Source organism: Nelusetta ayraudi, unplaced genomic scaffold (genome assembly GCF_046127955.1).
Source record: "Nelusetta ayraudi isolate G7.1 ecotype Tasmania unplaced genomic scaffold, CSIRO-AGI_Nayr_v1 ptg000006l, whole genome shotgun sequence".
Lineage (NCBI taxonomy): Eukaryota > Metazoa > Chordata > Actinopteri > Tetraodontiformes > Monacanthidae > Nelusetta > Nelusetta ayraudi.
Genome location: NW_027466056.1, coordinates 5,399,974 through 5,419,807, shown reverse-complemented (window position 1 = coordinate 5,419,807; position 19,834 = coordinate 5,399,974). Strand labels below are relative to the sequence as shown.

The 19,834-nt window shown below is 46.9% G+C and overlaps 1 protein-coding gene across 3 annotated transcripts; it reads right to left on the bottom strand.

Moving 5' to 3' along the window:
* Positions 1 to 1,285: 1,285 nt before the first annotated feature.
* Positions 1,286 to 18,444, bottom strand: LOC142882461 (rho guanine nucleotide exchange factor 7-like). 3 transcript variants are annotated; one of them, XM_076017215.1, is made up of 22 exons: positions 17,997 to 18,442; positions 16,940 to 17,023; positions 12,434 to 12,518; positions 11,558 to 11,679; positions 11,279 to 11,477; positions 10,305 to 10,396; positions 9,386 to 9,480; positions 9,163 to 9,258; positions 8,548 to 8,670; positions 7,656 to 7,794; positions 7,496 to 7,555; positions 7,272 to 7,418; positions 7,072 to 7,158; positions 6,672 to 6,750; positions 5,980 to 6,110; positions 5,638 to 5,859; positions 4,717 to 4,810; positions 4,531 to 4,620; positions 3,893 to 4,051; positions 3,608 to 3,707; positions 3,467 to 3,521; positions 1,286 to 2,381 (listed from the first exon to the last, which is right to left on the bottom strand). In XM_076017215.1, the coding sequence occupies exons 1-22, from the start codon at positions 18,159 to 18,161 to the stop codon at positions 2,259 to 2,261; spliced, it is 2,547 nt and encodes an 848-aa protein (XP_075873330.1). In that variant the 5' UTR covers positions 18,162 to 18,442; the 3' UTR covers positions 1,286 to 2,258. The 3 variants fall into 3 exon arrangements, with proteins under 3 accessions (XP_075873330.1, XP_075873346.1, XP_075873336.1); XM_076017231.1 differs by lacking the exon at positions 5,638 to 5,859 and having other exon boundaries at positions 17,997 to 18,444; XM_076017221.1 differs by lacking the exon at positions 3,893 to 4,051 and having other exon boundaries at positions 17,997 to 18,439.
* Between the last annotated feature and the right edge of the window lie 1,390 nt (positions 18,445 to 19,834).

The window sequence follows — 19,834 nt, the reverse complement described above, 5'->3', positions numbered from 1 at the left end:
GCTGCTGCTGCTGCTGCTCTCACAGGGGGGAAAAAAAAAGAAAGCATTGACATTTGAGCTTTTCTCTGGACGACATCTGCAAAACTCGCGCTGCCGCTGCCGTCCATTGTACAGCAAATGGGGCCGTTAAAAGGGCCTTGTCAATTCGCCAAGGAGAACTCCACAAAAGACGGCTATTCTTCTCTGTTCTTCGGGTTGTGGGGGTGGGGGCGATAATGAATTTCGTCAGTGTTGTCCTGCCGATTTCCTCTAGTGGCCACTCGAGGTACTGCAGCAAAAAAGAATCCCATGGGCTGTGTCTCCGCTCGTTCCGATTGGCTGCATCCTGACGTGTCTGTAAGTGACGTTCTCCAGGATCATTCTGATTGGCCACATAGATCAAGTGAGTCGCAGAGGCTCGATGGAAAGGGACACTACAAAGGCGAGACGTCGCAGACGACTCGGACGTTCAGGTCGACTACGATCCAGAAGAAACGACGGCGAGCGACTGAGAGATCTCCAAAGAGCGGACACATCTGAGTCGTTTTGGTGATTCCACGTTTTTTTTTAATTCACAGACAAAGAGGTGAAATAAATAGGGAGGTGATGGTTGTGCTGGGGGCGTGCACACGCGCGCTCAAACACACACAGAAGCACGCACGCACACTTTGTGTGGATTGGATTGACATCGGTTGCACGGGTTCAAGGCCCAAGAGGCGCTTCTGCACCGGGGTAAAGAAAGGACTCGGCTTTCCTGGAAGTGTTGGAGGAAACTTCCAAATTTTAAATTATTGTTTATTCATTTATTTATTTATTTATTTATTCATCAATCATCATCATGGGGAAGAGGAGGACAAATGGAGCTTGTGGCAAAAGAAACAAGCAATTTGGTCTTCAAGGAAGTCTCACACTGGTCCGGCTGATCTGGCTGAGGAAATTCCTTTTTTATTATTATCATTATTATTATTATTATTATTATTATTGTTATCAATTGTAGGTACATTTTGCTTCTCGCCACCACTTTTACATGCTCTTTTTTTTTAAAAAAGGAAAAGGTTACGTGAGTTCAACATTGGGGGGAGGTGGGGCACTTTAAACCCTCCACATTCAAACATAACAGTTTTGTGTGTCAGTTCATTTAAAATTCTTGGAGCTGCCCGGTGCAAAAGCGCCTTTTTGCGGCCACAGTATGAAGGAAAAGGTTTGTCCGGCGAAGGCACGTCAGCTGACGCCCAAAGAAAACAAGCTGCTGCTGTTCGCAATGGAATCTTGCCATTGAGACCGAGTGGTTTATGGTTTAAAAAAAAAAAAAAAAAAAAAAAAAAAATGAAATAAATAAGATAAAACAGGAAAAACACAGGCAGAAATATAAAAGTAGGAAAGCACTTTACAGTCAGTTGAACATAGTGTAAAAAGTATATTATAAAAAAAAATGCATTTTCTGAATTTAGTGTTTATTGCTTGGACTTCGGTCTTGCTTCAATCAGAAAGTGCAGTGAGCTCAGTGACTGTGAGCATTCCAGCTGTTAACCTGCAGCCACTCACCCCTGGCTGGACAGCATTGCTGGTTTCTGTTAATCATTTGCTGTCATCTTCCAGCTTTTGCATCCATATTTAATTTTTTTTTTTTCTTTAGATTTTAGCATGCATATGTTAGGTACTTATGGCTACAAGGAACTCCTGACTTTAGGTTTCGTAAACGATTAATGTTCACCTTTATCAAAGCAACGTCTTGCCAATCAATCAATTTGAATTGTTTTGATTCATATTGATATTGTGATTGTGATTTTTTTTTTTTTTTTTTTAAGAATATATTTTTGTATGGAATAAACAGGACGGCGGGGCTCAAAACGTGTTCATACTGCAGAGGTTTTGTTAAAATCCTGAATTTGTCATAACTATCGGGAACAAAGTGGAGCAAAAAAAAGTTGCCGATTGCTTCTGTCAAGTAATTCCTGCCTTTTCACATATGTTTCTTCTGCAATGCAAAAGTCCAGTTAATTAAAGACTTTGTTGTCCCGAGTGGAATGTACAATATTGAGTTAATATTTGGTCACTGTTTTTGAAAAGAAGCGATATAAAGTCGGCAGCAAGTGTTTTTCTTTTTGTTTTTCTGTCCTGCCTGGCAGCTGAGTGGCCTCACAAGCCGCGGCTGCGAGCTGGGACGGCTTCCTGTCTCGCTCCGGAGCGCCAAGGCTCCGCTCAGCTGCCCTTGTCCAAAAGGTCGACGCATGAGTCTGTGGACCGGGCGCGCACGTGCAGGCGCACGCTCGCTGATCTCAGAGGTTGGTCTCGTCCCAGGTGGGGTCGTTCATGTTCTTCAGGACCCTCCTGACCGCCCGCTCCAGCTCCTTCCTCGCCCGCTGCTCCTCCTCCAGCGTCTTGCGCATCCTCTTGTTGTCCTGTTGTGCAAAAAGATGCTCGTTCATCAGTACATTCAAAAGTCACGTCCAGAGTCACGTTACGACACGACAGGCGTTGGGTTTCCATGAATGCAATCTGCACAATCAGAAGAACCTGATGGCCGACGGTGTGATTTTCTTTTTCTTCACACTCGGGAGCATTTTGAAATCACGCAGACACGCCCGCCAGCCCAGACAGGAAGCTGACGACACCAAGAGGCTCGACTTGCAAAATCAAGTCAGTCAGTAGAATTTCTTACCAATTACCAAAGGAAGCATCAAGGGGAGACGTAACGTAGACGGGAAATAATTATGTTCTTTGCTGCTGCTGCTGACTTTTCACTCTTTACTTTTTACTGAGAGGTTAATTATGCTTGGACTGTGTTGGAGTAAAGCAGGCGTGCCCAAAGTCCGGCCCGCGGGCCAAATCCAGCCCGCCAACTGATTTTAAGTGGCCTGCAACTTTACTCGGAATTCTTCAAAAATACAACGATTGCGATCTCCACCGCTGGATCTTCGCGGTGTCGGCCCACGGGTCTTTTCAGATGACCTTTTTTGGCCCACAAAGAAAAACGTTTGGGCACCCCTGGAGTAAAGTATATAAAGTGTTTCTAAGCTCTGAGAACTTGATTTGGTTTTTGCACTGTATGTACACTACCAGTCAGAAGTTTGGACAAACCTTCTCATACAATGGTTCTTCTTTATCTTGACTCCTTTCTACATTGTAGATACATACTGAAGACATCAAACATTATTGCAAAGAAAACATTGTTACATAACTCTAAATGTTTATATGAAGGGCGGCTGCTTTGAGGAAATTAAAATATGAGATGTTTTGGAGTTATGTCACTTTTTTTGTTTACAACATAATACCACATACGCTTTGTTCATTCATTCATTGTTACAATCCCTTCATTGACAATCTATGTAAATAGTCGTTAAAATGAAAGGAAAACCATTGCATGAGAAGGTGTCTCCAAACTTCTGACAGGTTGTCTGTATGTTGACACGAGCCCACGAAGATTAGCGACCGCAACTGTGGAAGCTAATGAATGAAGAATAAAGTCGGGGAAGCGGCGACTCACCTGTTTGAGTTCATGTACCTCATCTTTCAGGCTGTACACAGTGTCAACCAGACTCCTGCAGGGGGCAGAAGAACAACGTAGATGTCGCCGTTTTCGTTTTTTGTTCTTTTTTTTAAGTGTGAATATAATGTGTGACCTCACCTCTCCTCCACCACAGTCTGCCCGTTGCTCCTGATCTCCTCCACGATGATCTTCTCCTCCTCGGGGAACAGCATGTGCACGTCCCTCCTGTTGTTGGGGCCTGTCAGAGAAGAGCAGCGGCGGTTAGTGACGCAGCCAGAGGCAGCCAGACTCTCGGGACAGCGCGACCATTACTGGGGAGGGGGGGGTGGAGGGTTGCACACGATCACAGAGACACGCAGGACGGAGGGAAAGTTTCTCAAATCCCGTCGGGTTCCAGCCACTCGCCAGTGCTGCCATTCTTACGGGAAAACGAGCCGGTCCTGTAACTAGTGGCCGTCCAGATACTGTCATAGTCCGAGTCTTCTGATTGGTCAGAGCAGGGCGGGTTGCCGGGCGGGACGGCGGGGGCCAGGCCCGTGTCGGCGAGCACGTGGTTGTGCATGAGGTCGGTCCCTTGCCAGGCTGGACCGTTACGCAAACAACAACAAGGGGCCGGCGATGGATGGGCGGGACGATGGAAGTGAGGGTGGGCGGGGTTTTGAGGGTGGGCGGGGTTTAGCCGGGACAAAATGAAAATATGGTTTCAACCAAAAACAGGGGGGGAGGGTTTTTTTTTTTTGGTGGAAGCAGAATTAAAACAGGATGAAGATGTGATGGATGCAGTAAATAATAATAATAATGATGATGATAACGATAATAAGGAAACAAGGTGGTGGAGGAGGTGGACAGGAGAAGGAAGGGAAGTATCGAGAGAGAAGAAGAAGAAAGTTGTTAGTGGCAGCAGAGTGAACAACACTGGTTAGCAGTCGGAGAACGTGTGTGTGTGTGTGTGTGTGTGTGTGTGTGTGTGTGTGTGTGTGTGTGTGTGTGTGTGTGTGTGTGTGTGTGTGTGTGTGTGTGTGTGTGTGTGTGTGTGTGTGTTATATCGAGTGTGCTCTCACTGGAGTTGAGGGTCTGCCGCGTCTTGGCACTGGTGCAGTAGGCCTCGATCACTTTCAGGATCTGGGCGTCCTCCTCCAGAGCCGCTGTGCCTGCGGGAGAAGCCAGAGCAGGTGAGACCATGCAGGCGGGGGAAGGGGAGTAGGGTGGCGGTGTGTGTGTGTGGGTGGTGGGGGGGTCACGGTTACTTTTTCTGCTGGTGAAGTCCTCCTCGGAGGGCTTCCTCTCCGGCTTCCTCTTGGGCAGCAGCTTCTTCATGTTCTTTGGACTTTTGCTCAAGTCCTGCAAGCAAGAGGCTGCCGTTACCTCACGTGAATAAAAACATGGAGGAGTTGACGAGGAGTTGAAGAAAAAGTGGATTAAATCATCTTCATACACACAGTCAGCCAAAATAATGTGTACACACATCAGGAAAAGAAAAACTTACAGAAATATTTCAATACCAAAAACCTAACCCTAACGTCACCAGATCAAGACAAGTTGCTTTTGGCCTCTAACAATTACAAGAGGTGCTCAAAGTGCTGACCACACGGCAAACTAATCCTCAGGTTCCGGGAAGGGTGACACTCTGGGTGACACTCTGGGTGTCACTCTGGGTGACACTCTGGGTGACACTCTGGGTGTCACTCTGGGTGTCACAAGCAGAGCGCAAAACGGCAGCAGCTGGAAACTTTTCTGTTATTATCGAGTCATTACAGTGTTGAGTCTCAACTGGTCTTGGTCAAAGATTTCCAACACCACCCAGTCCGAGTCCGAGACCAGATCCTTAATAAGCGGTCTTGAGTACTACAACACCATCATGAGGGCAATGCCACCTGTTGGGGAGAATGTCGTGCAACAGCACAGTGTTTTCGTAATTTGTGCAAACTTTAAAAGAGGCTTCTATGTGTCTAGAAGTACTTCTACAAATGAAATATTTATGCTATTGCTACATGCTCTTCTAATATTTATGTTTTTCTATATCTCGATGTGTGTATACATTATTTTGGCTGACAGTATATCGGCATGAATCATGAGTCTGCAGTTTGAACATTTATTGGAAACCATTAAAAATGTAAAACAATGGCAGCAAAGAGAGAGGCGGGTCTTTCTTCTTTACTCCACAGCACCTCCTTCTGGCCGAGAGCAGCCGAGGGTCGGAGGGGCGGCGCCGGGCGGAGGCAGCTCAGGCTCCAGGGTTTGGGCGTGCTGGGTGGCTCCAGGGGGCCCCACATGGGGCTGCTGCCGCCGCCGCCGTAGGAGGGGAGGTGAGGTAGCGTGTGGTAGCCGTGGCCGGCGCTCCCCCCGTGCGACTCCGAGTGCCTGGAGGGGGTGGCGGGGTGGGAGGGTAGCTGAGGGGAGGGGGGGGGGTGGTGAAGGGGAGGAGTTAGGAGAGGCGGCAACGAATGCACGGAGGGGGAAAAGTGTGTGCGTGTGTGTGTGTGTGTGTGTGTGTGTGTGTGCGTGCTCACCGTGTGGCAGACGGACAGGTGCTTGTGCGCGGGCGTCGCCGGAGTGTGCGTGTGCATGGTGAGGAGGTCGAGCCAGTCCTGGAGGTCGTGCTGGCTGCCGCACGCCACCTGCATGCGCTCGCACTGGGTGCCTGGCAGGCGGCGGGACAAGCAGAGCAGGTACGTTTAAAAAAAAAAGAAGAAGAAAAAAAAGCAGAATATCTATTTAGTATCTTGATCTCTGATCCATCTACAATACTGGAGTGGATCGTGACGTCGACCTTATGGAAAAGACGACCTCCATGCGCCTTCACTTTATTAAACGCTGGACCAAGTGGAGCTGACAGGTCGACTCTGCCCGTTTTGTTTTCTATTGTTAAATGTCTTGGTGAGTCTGACCATTTGGTGTAGTGCTCATATTTTATGTTCAAACTCACTGACTCACCTCTCTTCTTTCTTTTCAATCCCTCTACATGCCTGTCTTTCCCATTGTGTTAAAGCTTTTTTAAAAATAACATACCTGATTTTGTTGAGTTTTTTAAAAAGAGAAAAAAAATGAGTGGCAAAAATTGACTGTATAATGTTTGAAAGCAAACACTGTATTTAAATGCCATCTGGAAATAAAAAATGTTAAAAAAACAAAATAAATAAATAAAAAAAAAAGAGGAGAAAAACAGCAGCTTTGCAGAGAGACGGGAGAGTGGGGCTCTGACCTGAAATCTCGAAAGCGTTCCTCAGGTTTTCACCGTCTTCGATGCGGGAGATGAGCATTCCTGAGAGCGGGACCCTCCCCTGTGGAGACACACGGCAGGGAAAGGTTGGAAAGGCACCTGTCATTCGAACCCAATTTACTTCACTGTAGTTGCAGTTCACCAAATAATCCTCTAGAGGGAAGATGCGAGCTAGTAAAAAAAAAATTAAAAAGAAGCCTTAATTATCAAAATTACAAGAAATAAAAGCTTAAAATATTTCACTCCATGTGTAATGAATCTATATAAAATAACAGTTTAACTTTCTGAAACGACTGACAAAAAATACTGCACTTTTTCAAGACTTTTTCTAATTTTTTTGAGATGTACCTGCGTACACCACCATGATGTGATTGCAGCTCACCTGATAGATGAATCCACTCATCCTGGGGCTGGCAGACAGCAGGAGCAGAGTGTGAGGGAAGAGGATGAGGTAGCGCTCAGTGAGCTCCTGAGAAATAACAGGAAGTAGGAGGTGATTTTATTATACGTCATCAGTTCTACATGCTCAGATTCGGCCAGCAAGCGAGCGTTTTTTTTTTTACCACCGTCTGGGTTTCTCACCTGACAGTTCTGCGTGTTGACTGCAGCCTGGGACATGTGCAGAACGGGGCCCAGGGTTTTGATGTCGTCGCCCTCCCAGTTCCTGATGGGCTCGGTCAGGATCTGCAGCTCCAGGTCCTTCTTCTTCCGCACGTCCTGGCACTGGGCCTGGAAGAACAGCAGGGGGCGTCTCAGAGAGGGCTCGCCACCACAAGCGCAAGCCGAGAGTTGTTGTTGCGTCTTACGCCGAGGTTCTTGAAGGCGTTCATGCAGGCGTGCAGGTCGGCTCTGTCGGGGTGCTGGTCCTGAGGCGAAGCCACCAAGAAAAGGGACAAAAGGAATTCCATGAACCCAAGCGTCCTGACTTGCTCGACACGTTTGCTTTGAAAAGGTTTGCGTGCTGACCTCCATGTGTCGGTCCAGCTCCTTGAGCAGCGCCGGGTAGCGCGCCAGCCTAGTGAAGGGTTTGCTCAGGCTGGTGGTGAGAGCCAGGATGCCCGGCGACGACGCCCCCTTCGACTCCATGTACCCGCCCAGCTCCTCACTGACAAAGGCAAACAAAGGCTCCTCAGGTACAAATCTCAGGGCTGTGCGACTTTAAAGGTCCAGTGTGTGAAATCTGGCTTGATGTATGATTTGTATATTGGTAAAAGCTGAACATACTGCCCATAAATGCATTCATAAAAGTGTATGGTCGCAGTGCAGTCAAAGTAATTTGGTTTTGCAACCCTTAAAACGGTTCTCATATATGTATGTGTAAAAATATACATAGAGCAAGGGTCCTGTGCCTGCCTGACAGTGCACTGCAAAAACCAAATGTGCTGTCAGGTGGGCTTCCTCATAGATTTTACACACTGGACCTTTAAAGGTTCAGTGATTAATATTTGAGGATTTTTTAAGAGCAAACAGCGACACCCAGCGGCTACATTTCAGACTGCACCCTCTTTCACTCCCCCTCCCCCTCCTGCGCTTGCCAGTGAGCTACATTGGCCTGCGCACCCAAACTTGGATACCGACAAACACGACACACGCTGTCAGGTGGGCTGGATTGTCCACACCAGGCTTCCTTAGAAAAATGGTGGTGCAAGATCCTTGCTGTATGTATCTTCTTATACATACAGTATATATGACAACAGTTCTATGGCTAAGAGAAACCAAATAACTTTTATTGCACGGTGATGATACACTTTTATTAATGCATTTGTGGACAGCATTTAAGCTTTTAACAATATAAAATCATGAATCAAGGCAAATATTAAACAATGGACCTTTAATTAAATCCAAAGTCTCTTCTTACCTGTGCTGGGTGAGTACGTGGACGGCTGACGGGTGGTTGGAGCAATAAGCCACGTAGATGATCCTGATCTGGTCCATCTGGCTGAGGAAGAAGCCCCCAATCCGCTGCTGGATGTCCGGGAGCCTGAGCACACGGGTCATGAAAACTGCTCACTCGCGCCGCTGTCCTTGCCGCTTGTCAGTTCTCTGCATCGACCACTAGGTGTCTCAGTTGCTTTGATAGCTGCAGCCACCGAGCTGTCGGACTTGTAGGTTTGAAACCTTCACGATTAATTTATTCATTAAAAACGACAGATAATTAAATGGCTGTTTTTACAAAAATAAGTGACGTACAGGATAAAGCATAGGAGTCCAACTCTGGCCAGGTTAATAATTTTTTTTTTTTTTAAAAGGCAATTTTTATTTACATTTGATTTATTTAAATGTATTTTTATTATAATTTGAAATTCAATTTTGCATGCGTGCAATACAAAGCTATTAATTGAAGGCTACCGTACTAAGCTTCGCTTGTTGCAAATTCAGTGTTGAAGCAAAACTTGTGTGTGTGAGTTTGACACGCCTGGGATACAGGATTGATTGAGCATTATTGGAAAACACCTCTTGGAGCTGTACTGACTTTGTGTGCTCCTCCAGGGACTGAACCAGCAGCTGCTGGAAGGTGGAGATCTCCTCCAGGTTCCCCTGAATGTGGCCGATGTCGGCAGGGCTGAGGCTGTGCGACGGGCGAGAGGAGGAAGAAAAAGCAACATCATCATCACTCGCTACGCAAGCTCGAAGTGCGTGTTTGCACAATATATTGGATGTGCGAGTCTGCGCAACACAAAGCGAGGCGGCGACACCTGTCTGTGGGGTGAAGAGAGCGCAGGTAGGAGGCCAGCAGGCTCTGCAGCTCCCGGGAGAACTCGCTCTCTGCCTCCAGGATGTTCTGCAGGACCTGCGCAAGACGCACACAACACACAAACACACAAAGAATTTAATATTTATGAAGGCGGCTAATGCAAGACATCACAGGAGATGATAGAAGAGCAGCGCTTCATCAGTTAGTCTTCATCAATCCATTCTTTCTCACAGCAAACACCCTGCAGGTAGAACACGCAATGTGTCAACACTGTGATAATTCGCTGAATCTTTGCAGTTAAAATTACAATAATTGCGATATAATAAATGAACAAAAATGCCACGTTTTTCTGAATCATCCACAAAAGGAAAAAACACACTTTGACTGTAAGTGAGACGCCCTGAGTGTCTGACTGGCTCAGGCGCTTCAGCCGGAGCTGGAGTGACTGCTGAAGCTTGTTGCATTATTGAAACGGCAGCTCTCACACACAGACACAGACACAGACACACACACACACAGACACACACACACACAGATACTGTTAGAAGCAAACCCGGGGGCAAGGCTGCCCCAGAAACCACTGGTATGGAAGAAATAACCTAGATTACATCTGCTGCACCAACTCCCACACACACACACACACACACACACACACACACACACACACACACACACACACACACCAAATGATGCATGGCCAGTGTTGCACGGCCAACTGGGCGGATCAGACGAGGAGGCGCGATTGATCACAAAGAGCCGGCAAGGCTTTCATCACAGTCCAAATTAAAAATACGTCGGTGTCGACGATTAAAATGTGTGAACACACACACACACACACACACACACACACACACACACACACACACACACACACACACACACACACACACACACACACACACACACAGGTGCACGCTCACCACATTGTAGTAGGTCTTGCTGATGACGGACGTGTCGAAGCCTTTCGGGGGGCTTTTCAGCGTGGCTGACTTGGGCTTGTCTGACACTTTGTCTGCAAAAAGACAGTGGAGCACAAAGGGGAATGAAATTTCTGCAGGTGTGCAGCTGGGGAAAAAATGAGAGGCGGGGCCAAATGAGACGCCGCTGAAAGAAAGCAATGGCACCGCGGCAGCAGGACGGAGACATTTCATGCTGGTTGTGTTTTAAGATGAAGTACACATCAGGTGGAATTCTGTTTGCCCAGGAGGTTACCAGAGCCTCAACGTGATTTTAAAATATACATTATTGCAGGAACTTTCCCTTAAAATTGAGCTAACGGGTGGAATTCTGTTTGCCCATGAAGTAACCAGATACTGACTTGGGGGGAAAAATGAATTTCTGAACAAAGAAGCTATGGTCTAAAAATAGCCTCTCAGTTTTAGCCGTATCGAGAATAGAATAGGTAGAGCCTTTACTGTCATCACAATACAGTACAAGCGCAATGAAATTGCGGTTTTGAGCTACACTGCACCTGACAAAAAAAGAAAGCTCTAAGGAGATAAACAAGTCATAAGCTGTGTTTCCAGTGGAAATATCGCTTATTTTGTGAAAAACTGTCATAGAAACACAGCTATAGTCAGTTAAAACAATAGAATAACAACTGAGAAAAAAGTGAATGACACAGTGTGACCCAGTGCTGCCTTCACTTGACTCTGACACCAACATGTTTTCTGCTGCGAGAGCTCCAAGGCAGGAAGTTCCGCTCCGAACTTCCTGCCTTTGTGGGCACATGGAAACTTCCTTCCTCCGCTGCCTCATGCCTCAGAGAGAGCAGCACAGTCGCTCGCCTCTCGCTGGAGGTTGGGCCCACGACTGTTCCTCCACCCCCACTGAACCCTGCTGCTGCAATATGAGGTGGGGGAGTATGGGTGGGTGGGGGGGGGCAGATACCCACCGCCTCCTTTCAGCTCGCGCACGTAGTTGCTGGGGAACCAGCCGCTCTTCCCGTTGAGCGAGCCCTCCCACCAGCCCCCCTCCTCCTGGCGGCTCACGCTGATGATGTCACCCTTGGCGAAGGAGAGCTCGTCCTCGTTGGTCTGCTGGAAGGCGAAGCGCGCCTTCGCCAGCGCGCACCCGCCGCCCTCGGACATGTCCTGCAGAGCGCAGAGGCACGTTTTCAAATATCATCTCTGCTGCTGCTGCTGCTGCTGCTGCTGCTGCTCTCATCACTCACCAGGCTGCGGTACTGGGGCTGCAGCAGCTTGGAGGAGCGAGCGTTGTGCGCGTTCAGGGAGTCGAACGACTTGATCCGGAGCGTCGAGGGGTGCGGCGCGCACACGCCGTCGTCGGAAGCGCCTGCACGTGCACACACACGACAGCCACGTCCATCATCAGACCATCAGGCTGGACTCAAGAAACCCTCACTGACATTCAATGCAACAAATCACTTATCTGTATTTCAATATAATGTGAATAATTTGTAAAAACAACAGAACTCTCCATATAGCTGGAAATAGTTGAATTACTTTAGTTTCTTACTCTATAAATAGTTTATTTTATCTTATTTCCTTATTTATTTTTACTCTTACATTTTTTTCTTCTCTAAATTTGTAAATGTCCGCAATGTGGGATAAATAAAGGTATTCTATTCTAAAGTGCGCTCATTTTGGAGTTTGGGTTGGGGAGTTTGTGCATGCTGCAGGATATTTTTTGTGTTTGTACGTGGGTTTCTCTAAAAACAAAAAAAACAAAACAGAAATAAACACGAAATTCCATTTTTGTGCGCAGTATCGTCTAGAAATCAATAAAGCAGGATTTGCAAACCAAGAATAGAAATCAATTGAACATAAACTGCAGCAAACTTGATTTAAGGGTGTGGGATTCTAGAAAAACCAAGCAGGATGTATTTCAAAAGGAACTCAACAGAAATCAACATTGAATTTGGCATCGATGGGCATCAATAAAGCAGCTTTTGCAAAGCTTTCAGGAAATTACAAAAACGTAAAAAAAACAAAAACAAACAAACAAACCAAACAAATCAATTAAAAACAAACTTTGCACTTGGACAAATGCTAAAAAAAAATCAAGTATGACTGGACAGTCATCCTACTTTCAGTGGCTTTGTTGAGGGCCACCAGGGAGTTGAGGACCTTGGAGAAGTTGAGTCCCTGAAGGAGGTCGGCCACTTCAAAAGGCTGCGGGGCAGAAAATCAATTGGAGGGGATAAACCGCATGAAAGGAGAGCGGCCGGCGTGCTCGGACAGCAGGGAAAAAGGAGAAGAAGAAGTGAACGTGATGACATTGTCATATCCTTGTGCATGGCAGCTCTGTGTTGTGCAAACACACCGAAGCCTCAAAGTTGAAGAAAAGCTGCATTTTTTTATTTTTTTTTTTAGCAGCGTTTTACGTCCCTCCTCCGGCTGCAGCCTGGAGGAGGATTACTCCAAGTCTGAGCTTCCCCTTGTAATCTCCCCATCTAACACACACACACACACACACACACACAATCAAAATACCCCTGAAGCCCCTAAGCTTGTGTACACCACTGCACACAGCCTGGACTTGCACATTCTCTGAGGGGTGAGGGGCGGCCCCTCCCTCAACAGGTCCTGCCTCACCACCAGCCCCTCAGTGCTGGGGGGGGCAGGGGAGGCAGTGGGGTGGGGGGAAGGGGGAGAGGGGGTCTGATTGGTAGTCAGAGCAGCAAGGAACCAAAGCGTTGATACACTCTCATCCCCCGGCTGCTGGCGGCCCGCCACGGTTGCAGAGAGAGGCTGCCCGTCCCGCCTCGCACACTCTAGCCTCTATAGTTTTGCTTCTCGTGCATCGACTCAAAGAGACGCAACACAGTGTGTTTTTTTTGTTTGTTTTTTTTGGGGGGAGGGGGGCACATTATCTTTTCCAGCTTGACGGTGGATCATGTGCCATGTTGAACTCTGGCCCTCCCAAACACCGACAAACACATTCTACATGGACGGCAATGACACCAGCCCACTACTAACATGAAACCCTATTCAAATGTAATAATAATTTGATGTATATGACACAACAACATCCATTTATGTACATCTACGTTTATATTGATATACCTAATATACTTATGTGTGCCTTTCTGTATTTCTATATTTGAATTAGTGTTGTCAAAAATATCAATACTGACAATGAAAAACAATACGCGATGACTTCTCCATAGTATCAATATGTCGGTACTACACTGAGGCAACGTGCGGCGCCGCCAGCACACACACACAAAACCTCTGAGCGCTGCCTCCGCTACGTCCCTGCGGGGCAAGAGTGGAAGAGATCGCGTCGCAAAGACATTTCAGAACCGTCTCCACGCCGCCCCCCTCCGAAACCTCCGCGGTTGCTAATATCGAAAATCAATACTTTACCAAATATCGTATCGAAGTCGGAAACCCAGTATCATGACAACACTAATTTGAATTATTTACTTTTATATATATCTATATCTTTATTGTGAGAGCTTTGTTGTTCACCCTGCAACTCTCTCTCTCTCTCTCTCTCCCACCCCAGCTGGTCCATGCAGATGACCTCTGACCCCCTGGAGTCTGGATCTGCTCTAGGTTTCTTCCCACTGGGGAGTTTTTCCTGGCCACTGTTGCACCTTGCTTGCTCTAGGGGCCCAGTTGGTTTCTCCTCTGATTGTATGAAGAGCTTTGAGACGCCTTTGGTTGATTGAAGACAATCTTCCATCACCTATCACCGCTTCTCCTGTGTTTTGTGGATGAGATGGTCGAGCCCACCCACCCACCCCGCCCCCCAAACAACCGTCCGCATTCACACCTGACCCCCCCCCCCCCCCAAGAGGATTTAGCCAGTTAGCCTTAATGTGGACGGTCGGGGGGGCCTCCACCTTTTTACGCCACATCCACACTCTGCTTCTCTCCGGTGTCGGGTTTACGTTAATGGACGTGATCAATGTGATGAAATGCGACACGGCGAAGCCACACATGACACAGCGGTGGCCGACAAACCCTCTAACCCACCCACCCCCACCCCCAACCACCCACCAACCAACAAATCAAATCATCTCTCTGCCGACGTGCTGCTGTATTTCTTCTGAGGAGGGTGAAAATGACGAGAGCAGCCCATGAAGACACACTGATCTGTTCTCACTGGCTTATTTCTCTTTTTCAACCCCCACTGTATATTTTCTATACCGGTCTAATGATTGAATATAGCTACGCAGATATTTACTTCTTTGGATAGTCATCAGTGTCCTCAACAAGACTAATAAAAATCCCATTCATGTCTCCTCCGCTGCGCATGAATTTCAATGAAGGGATCTGCTGCTCTGCTCCTCCAAAAACCACAACCCACTCGTCTTAACTTTGTTGGCGAACTGACTCAACTGACTCGCTGCGCTCAAAGCCGCAACACCAACCTGGGGGGCGGGGGGTTTCTCTCCACTCCGGGAGGCTGAATTATCCCAGCACGCTTTAACACTAAAGCTGGTGCAAAAAGCTCACCTGCTAAGAGGAGGGACCTGACTGGAGATCCTGGCGCCCTGGGGGGACAAATATACACCTATATTTTTTGGCACTGACTAATTGCGCGGCACCAGTTAATCACCGAGTCGGACCTCGTCCACATCACTCCCATAATCCTCCTCCTCCTCCTGTACTGCACAGACAGACAACCCCCCCCCCCCCCCCCCACACACACACACACACACACACACACACACACACACACACACGACCACCACCCACCCACCCGACGGTCAGACGACTGTCTGGGAGAATTACGGCGCTGATGTCAGCCCGGGGGGGTGGGGGAGGGGGAGGTGGCTGCCGCTAATGGAGGCCTTGGCTTCCAGCAACATGGATGACATGCCTCTAATCAACCTGATTGGGGGGGCGGGGGGGGAAGAGTCCACTGGCTGCCAAGCGCGTTGTGTTACATCAGCCCCCCCCCCTGTCACACACACACTTTCATCATCTTGGACTGGTTATGTCACAAATCATTTTTCCACGTCTGGAGCGCAAACCTTGTTGCAAGCGAGCGCCATCTTGTAGCCTTTTTTCCTTTCCAGCAAGGAGCCGAAGTAAAATCAATGACGTGGGTGTGCTTGTCAGATGTTTTTGTGGAGTTTGTTTTTGAACGCGCACGATTCACTGGTCCGCTATTTGAAAACGCAGCAGCCACCAAACGACGTTAATCGATGTATCTTTGGAACTTTTCGCACAGTAGCTGAAGGTTTTTGTGCACGCAAAAAAAAAATCCCCACCAGGGACCAGTCGCATCAAGCACCTCTCAGAATAGAACACGGCGTTTATTGCATTATATAACTTTACTGCAGAGGTTTGATCAGCAAAAATAACAGTGTGCTTTTTTTTGTGGGGGGGCCTTTTCGTTAAATCTGTGTAGAACGTTGGCCACCACAAGCAAGATTTGAAGCAAACGGATTCCAGTCAGTAAGGTTCAAGAAGACCCAGGGGGCGGTAGAGTGGCAGAAATGCAACCACAGAAGAAGTCGGGCCAGATGTCCAATCCACACGCGCAAAAAACACAAGTAACATGTAAACAAGCTAATGCGACGAGATCACTATCTGGGCAGCCTGGGCCCAGACCATGGACTCCTGACTCCGCCCACCCACTGACTGGACTTCCTACTCTGGCACTGCACTGTCTCAAAGCGAAAGCAATAACGCAATAAATGCAAGGGGTGTGCCAGGGCCACGTGCAGGACTTCAGGAGACGAAAGAGGAACCATCCCGATCCAGAATATGATGACTTGCAAATACACGCAATAGAGGTTTTCAACCATAAGAATCTGTCAAAATGTTACGACTACACGTGCTGTAACCCTTTCATGACTGATCTAATAACAAGTCAATAAGATTGCTTTCGTTTTATGTAGAGCCATGAGCTGAATGACGACACATTGATTTCAAATAGCAAAACATACATACTAATGTTCCAAGCCACAATAATTACACATTAGTTTAATTAATATGAATCTTATTATGATGATTAATGTTTGTTGTTTTTTGATATTGAAAAGGACAAAGAAATTAAGAATGTATTAGTCATTTCCACAAAGAGAGGACAGTGTCAACCTGGAAAATTGATCTTATTAATCATGACTGACCCAAGGTAAGTAATGATGTATTATTTTAGTAACGTCTATTACCCATTCACATTAACTGACAAAAAAATTGGGGTGGCTATGGAGTGTTTTTGGAGGTTTCATTGTGTCAGAAGTAGTTTTTCTGTGTTTAGTTTAACCTACATTAAATTATGTTACATTGTATCAGAGTCTAAAAAAATAATAATAATTTGAAACATCATATTTCAGTAATTATTCTTTGTTTAATATCTAATTTAATTAGCATGAATAACAATAACATAACTCCGACCAAAGCCGCTACACCGCTGACCCAGGACTTCCCAGGTGTCTCCTGACGTCACAATTGTTGCAGTCTCGTCGTGCCATAATTAGGAGTAACGGCTAAAATGGCCAACAAAAGGCGCCACTAATGGAACATTGACCAACGTCCCAGCTGTAATTGGGGCTGTTTTCGTTTTTGCTCGTCTTCTCCTGGTTGACAAGTGCAATGAGTGGACGCGTCGTGTGTTACTGTTTACTCACCTCCACGCCGAAAGCCCCGCAGCCTTTAATAAACTCGGAAATGTTCCTCTGGCGCTCGCTGTCGCTTCTCGGCTCCTGGAAATACTGAACACGACGTCAAAGTCGAGTTAGCGAGACAGAAAACCGACACTCGATGGGCTTATATCTCGACGAGGTTGCGTTCAGGTGTTTTCTTCCGAGAAAACAATCTTATATTGCGGGCGCCACCGGCCGCAGCGACCGCTGCACTTGCCACTTGCTGCTGAGCAGCATCAAGCTAGCTAATATCTCGCCCTTCCGGTTTTTACCTTTCACGTTAAGACAGTTAAAGACGAAAATTAAACTTTGGCAACCTGTCAAGTGGATGATAGTCTTTCAAAAATAACTGAAGCTAGGAGTTAAATTGTTACAATTTGTAGTCTTGCTTGATCACATATGATTTTTTTTTTTTTAATGTAACATTGTTTTAGCCAACTCTAAGGATAAGCCGACTCAGCATCTGTCTATCGATCTTCACAGAACTTCTAGATTACAAAAAATGTATAGAAGATAAGATACAGTATGTCACTCATAAATAATAAACGGAGAGAGTATGGACAATTTTTGGTGGGTGAGACTGGGGGGGGGCAACAAAACTTTAGTTAAGTGACCAGCTGCCTTTAATTTGAAAGACGCGCTGCCTCACCTACCACAGTGCTTTGTAGCTAACAAAGGCTAATTTGATAGAAACCTGCTGCCTCGGCAGGATGTGACGTCACGGACGGCTCACGGACGGCGCAGCGGGCGCGTGAGTGTACGCGAGGGCGTATTCTTAAAAGTTACGTCTTGCGAAGAAAGCCGGTTCATTTTTACATATAACTTATTAATACTATTAATTATTACCATGGTAACAATTGCCGGAAAATGCCTGATTATTTTTAACATTGCCCTTTTTTATACAACAAATAACCTAAATCAACTAAATAAATCCGGCTAAATGGGACAATGGGTAGGTGGTGATAATTTAGCTATTTCATTATAATTATTCATTTAAAATAATAATAATAATCATACGTTCACATCCATCTAAGGTACTTACTTTGTCCACCGTCCCGGGTCGCAGCCGCTCCAGCAGCCTGCACAGCACCGCTCCATCCTGCAGGGATGTCTGGAGGAACGACTCCGGGTCCGAGATGCTCTTCTTGGGGGACTCCAGGACCCCCAGCGTGATGAGCCACGTTACCGTCTGCTCGGCCGAGTTCATGTCCGACGACTAAGCAGCAGAGGCGGCGGTGGCAGTGGCAGTGGCGTCACTATCCTACTGGAGCTCCGTCCTGAATGAGACAGGACGCGCAGCCCCGCCTCGTCCCCACATCACAATAACAAACACGCACTGGGATGGGGGCGCGTAGGATGTAGTGGCAAACTAAAAAACAAAGATACGGAAGCAGGAAGTACTGTGGTTAGCGTCCGAAAACAATGACACTGCCTCTCTCTCCCTCTCTAGTCACCCCCGCCTGTATTTTAACTCTTTCTCCCTGACCCGCACCAGTTCTCCCCTCCTCAGCGGATGTTGGCATCACCTTTGCCCAGCTGCCCCACAAAGGTACAACTTCCTGCTAGTTTTCACACTAAAAGCACGACCAATAAAAGATATTTGCACTATCCTGCTACTCCTACTCCCATCTTTTCCACAACTATGAAATCAACGTCAATAGTTCAAGCACATTACCCTTGGGTGACTTCACAATTATGTTCTGAAAAAAGATAATGTTAAACATTGACATCTAAGTGTGTGTGTGTGTATTTTTAAAATCATAACAAGACAGGCGATACTATTTTGAATGTCTGGTTTGCTGTGAAAGCAGAACTCCGTTTTTTCCTTTGTGAGATGAAAAATTTCTGCGTCGTATGGTGATGCAGATCCGGGCAAAACAGTAAGTCAAACTGGCAACAGTTTGTTTTGCTGCGTTAGCTGGCGTAAATCTGGCAGCTGCGCTGAAGCAGTCGGTGGGCCAAGAAATATTCCCCGGAGAAGAGTCGAGTTCTTGCTTGCAAACGACAGGGACACGAGAAAATCCATAATTTTGCCTGACAGCAGCGCGTCACCAGTTTGAGTTTTGTCGCCCTCCTGCGGATCCGTTAGGTTATTGCAGAAGGCAGAGTTTCACATTCACACTGGCCCTCAGTTGCAGTTCCTGCTATGGTTCAATCAGAGTAATATAAAGGCAGATTGTGATGAGTAAACTTTAATTTAACTTCTGGTACATTAATTGCGACAATAATGAGGAAATACAGACTGTCGAGGGCCATGATGACCCAGTTCTATACGGCCATCATCGAGTCCATCATCACCTGGTTCCCCGCTGCAGCTGCTAAAGATCTTGTCAAGCTGCAGCGGGTGATTCGCTCTGCAGAGAGGGTGATTGGCCGTCCCCTGCCCTCACTAAAGTCCCTGCACGACTCCAGGGCACTGAGGAGGGCGAGGAAGATCATGGCCGACCCCTCCCACCCTGGCCACGGACTCCTCACCTTGCTCCCCTCTGGGAGAAGGATGCGGCTGCTGAAAGCCACTACAGCTCGCCATAAACTGAGCTTCTTCCCCTCAGCCACCAGGCTGCTCAATGTCTCTGGCTTCCCTCCCTCTATGAAATGTAGGAGGGGCCTGCTGGAGGGGCCTCCAGTGACACCAGCACTCATCACCAGCACTATATAAATACCTTGCACTAACTGATCCCAACATGCACTTTATATATATATGGTATTTGTTTATTTCCTCACTGCACTGTGTTGTATTTCGGTCAGTTGATATATATGTGAAAAAAGAACTGAAATGCACACACGCCATCGCCAAAACAAATTCCTATGTGTTTTACACAATGGAAAATAAAAGAAATCTGAATCTGAATCTAATGTGTAAGTAAAAAAAAAAAGAAG

Bases quoted from the DNA above. Each gene is read 5' to 3' on its own strand.
- LOC142882461 (XM_076017215.1), bottom strand. From the start codon at position 18,161: ATGAACTCGGCCGAGCAGACGGTAACGTGGCTCATCACGCTGGGGGTC. The intron at 7,419-7,495 runs GTAAGACGCAAC...CTGTTCTTCCAG, and splicing joins ACGCCTTCAAGAACCTCGGC to GCCCAGTGCCAGGACGTGCG. The intron at 4,052-4,530 runs GTGAGAGCACAC...GTAACGGTCCAG, and splicing joins GCGGCAGACCCTCAACTCCA to CCTGGCAAGGGACCGACCTC.